Consider the following 3,141-nt stretch of genomic DNA (forward strand, 5'->3'; position numbering starts at 1 on the left):
TCACGAAACAAGACAATCATTCATATTTTACTCAATTATGTTCAAAATTAATGCATGGGGAAAAGTGAAAAGAAAAATGCGAACCCTGAATGTGTTACTTTGTTAGCATTAGAGGGTTCAAATGAGTTGAATAAAAAAATGTGTGCATTATTCAACTTAAACACGCAATTGGTATATGAATATGCATAGAGAGAAGAAGAATTTAAAAGGATTTGCATGTGAAATGCTGAGCCAACAAACATTCATATCCACAACTCTCTTCAACTCTCTTAATAGTAAACAAGACTTTCACTTACATTCTTTTTCTTCAAACTTTATTAAAACCATAAATTTAATTTCTCAAAATCTAAAATTATTACAAATAAAATTAAACATGTACGTATTACTTTGTATAAGTTCACACCAACTATGAATGGGTATGTCCTATTTTATAACCCACATTATTTTTCTTTAAAATTTTATTGATGTATGTGTTTCGTAAATATTATATATTTAAATATAGATTTTATCCAATGAATTAACTTAATATATATTTTTCTTCATGGAATGCATTTTTAGAAAATTGAATATCTTTCAGCGTGTTTAAATTAAAGTATGTAAAATTCTCCAACTGGATTACATATTATTGGTACATACGAGTGTAAAATACGTAATGTGTACGTAGTTGAGTACATATATAAAAGTGAAGAGTCAAATGTGGACGTAAATACTACACAACTGCGTGCATTGCCAACCCATCACGCGCCTTCCCACTGTTTGACCACCGCCTAATCAGAAAACAAATAAGTAAAATAAAAATAGTACGAAAAAAGGATTTTTCTTTTGTCTTAAAATAATAACACAAAAAAATATTTTATTTTTAAGTTTATCTGTTCAATCAATATTCAACATTTTCTGTATTTTAAGTACTGAGTTTGAAGTTAAACTCACCCTCTTAATTAATTCTTTTAATCTTTTATATATGCGGAACCACTCGATCTTTTCCTATTTATCCTATTTTCTTTCTTACTTCTTCCTCTCTCTCATCACCTCTTACGGTGTTACCCTAATTTTCCTTCATTCTTTGACTTCATTGCTCTCTTATGATGTATTATAATTATAATGCTGCAAATATATCTTTGACTAAACTTGTAATTTACAATATACGAAATACATATTATATATGTTCACACCAGAAGAAGTGTTTTCTAAATAACTTGGTTTCTTTTTTCAAAACATTTAATTAATACTATCATGTTGAAGTGACATAAGATATTTCAGATAATAAATTTTTTACTCCAAATGTTTAACACAATTACATAACTAAACTCCTGGTCAAACTTTTACATTAATTAGAGATAAGGTCAATTTATAATATATCAGTGAGGTGCAAAATAAGATTTTTTTGACATTCTGTTTCACTCGTTATCAGACTGCTAACGGACCACCATATAAATGAGGTGCAAACTTGTCTTAAAAAGAAAAGGCCGGACTCTAACCAGACTTGTTGATTAAGTTGGAAGAATATATATGGTATAGCAGTTGATTTACACGGTTGATTGTGCATGCAAGTTAATTTAATATTTTCAATTCATACTTTAGAAGAAGGGCATGTGCATCTAGCTAGTCTCGATTAGGCAAGCAATTTCAAATCTCACAGACCATTTATAAATAACAAATTTTAGGCTCATTCTCTTAAACCCTTTTCTTCTTTGTGTTTTTGCCTCAGTTTTCTTCCTCTCTCATTGCACACAACAAAAGCATAATCTTGATCCTCTTCGTTTTGCTTTATCAGTGTATATACATAAAAATGGGGGGTACTTCACCTTGTGCTTCTTGCAAGTTGCTGAGACGTCGTTGCTCCAAGGAATGCATCTTTGCTCCTTATTTTCCTTCTGATGACCCTCGCAAGTTTGCCATTGTTCATAAGGTTTTTGGTGCTAGCAATGTCAGCAAAATGTTGCAGGTATTTCTAACTTCCTTCTACCCTTCTTGCAAGTCGTGACGATTTCAAAATTAAAATCGTGAGAACTTCACACAACTTTGTACATGTATGAAAAAGTGAAGTCGTGAAGAATCATAACAAATGTTAATATCTTATATTGGTTTTTCATAAATTAATGTTAACACCAAAACTATCATTATTCTTGATGCCTTCACTTTTTCATAACAGACTACGTATAGTTCTCACTATTTTACTTCTTATAATGGTTATGTGATAGTGTTCACTAAATGTGTTACTTTTGTGTGTGTGTGTGTGTGCAGGAACTTCCTGTTCATCAAAGAGCAGATGCTGTGAGCAGTTTAGTTTATGAGGCAAATGCAAGAGTGAGAGATCCAGTTTATGGATGTGTTGGAGCCATATCATACCTACAGAACCAAGTTTCACAGCTTCAAATGCAGCTTGCAGTGGCTCAAGCAGAGATTCTATGCGTTCAGATGCAGCAACAAGAACCTACCATAACCACACAAGTAGATCAAGATCACAAATCACTGCTCCTATCTGTAAACAATAACTTTGAACCTCTTCCTCACTATCTTAACTTTCCCTCTTCTTCTTCCTCCTCTTCAAATGTGTTCCAAGACCCTCATGAGCCTCTCAAGAGAGAGTCTTTTTGGACTTGAATTTTTTTACCAATAATGGATTTTGAACTGTTACAAAATGTTTTTGTTTCGATTTCAACCATTTTGTTTCTCTAGTCAGAACATGCCTTTTGTCTCTTAGTGCAGCACCCTTTGTTTTATTCTTAATGTTCACACATGTATATATTAAGGATTAAGAAAGAACATTCGAGATCTCACTTTCACTAAAAATAAAACAGAAGATACAACGATTTACAATGTATAAGTAAAATTAAAAAAAAACTTTACACCAACCTATTTTATAGGATTTAGTTGTATGATGTGTGAAATATTAAAATTGTTAATAAAAGAGGAAGTGTGTTCATACAGTTTTTTTTTTTTTTTAAATAGTGAAAAGAAAGATAGGATGAGATGGGGAAAACATGAGATGAATTAATATAAATGTGGTGGAGGAGGGACATGATATTATAAAATATTGTGTATAAATAATAAAAGTTTCATATATATTGTATGAATAATAAAAGTTTCAACGGAAAAAAAAGAAGCAGAATGTACGGGTCAAATGATGCATGTGCAATT

The 3,141-nt window shown here is 31.1% G+C and overlaps 1 protein-coding gene across 1 annotated transcript; it reads left to right on the plus strand.

Annotated features, from left to right (window-relative positions):
- Nucleotides 1-1,436: 1,436 nt before the first annotated feature.
- On the plus strand, nucleotides 1,437-2,642 carry ASL5 (Lateral organ boundaries (LOB) domain family protein). The gene is made up of 2 exons (XM_028077529.2): nucleotides 1,437-1,945; nucleotides 2,245-2,642. The coding sequence occupies exons 1-2, from the start codon at nucleotides 1,790-1,792 to the stop codon at nucleotides 2,602-2,604; spliced, it is 516 nt and encodes a 171-aa protein (XP_027933330.1). The 5' UTR covers nucleotides 1,437-1,789; the 3' UTR covers nucleotides 2,605-2,642.
- Nucleotides 2,643-3,141: the final 499 nt, after the last annotated feature.

Source organism: Vigna unguiculata, chromosome 6 (assembly GCF_037176805.1).
Source record: "Vigna unguiculata cultivar grain cowpea cultivar isolate G323 ecotype 2 chromosome 6, ASM3717680v1, whole genome shotgun sequence".
Classification (NCBI taxonomy): domain Eukaryota; kingdom Viridiplantae; phylum Streptophyta; class Magnoliopsida; order Fabales; family Fabaceae; genus Vigna; species Vigna unguiculata.

Excerpts from the sequence above, each read along its gene's own strand:
- ASL5 (XM_028077529.2), top strand. The coding sequence starts at position 1,790 with ATGGGGGGTACTTCACCTTGTGCTTCTTGCAAGTTGCTGAGACGTCGT. Across the intron at positions 1,946-2,244 it reads ATGTCAGCAAAATGTTGCAG|GAACTTCCTGTTCATCAAAG; the intron begins GTATTTCTAACT and ends GTGTGTGTGCAG.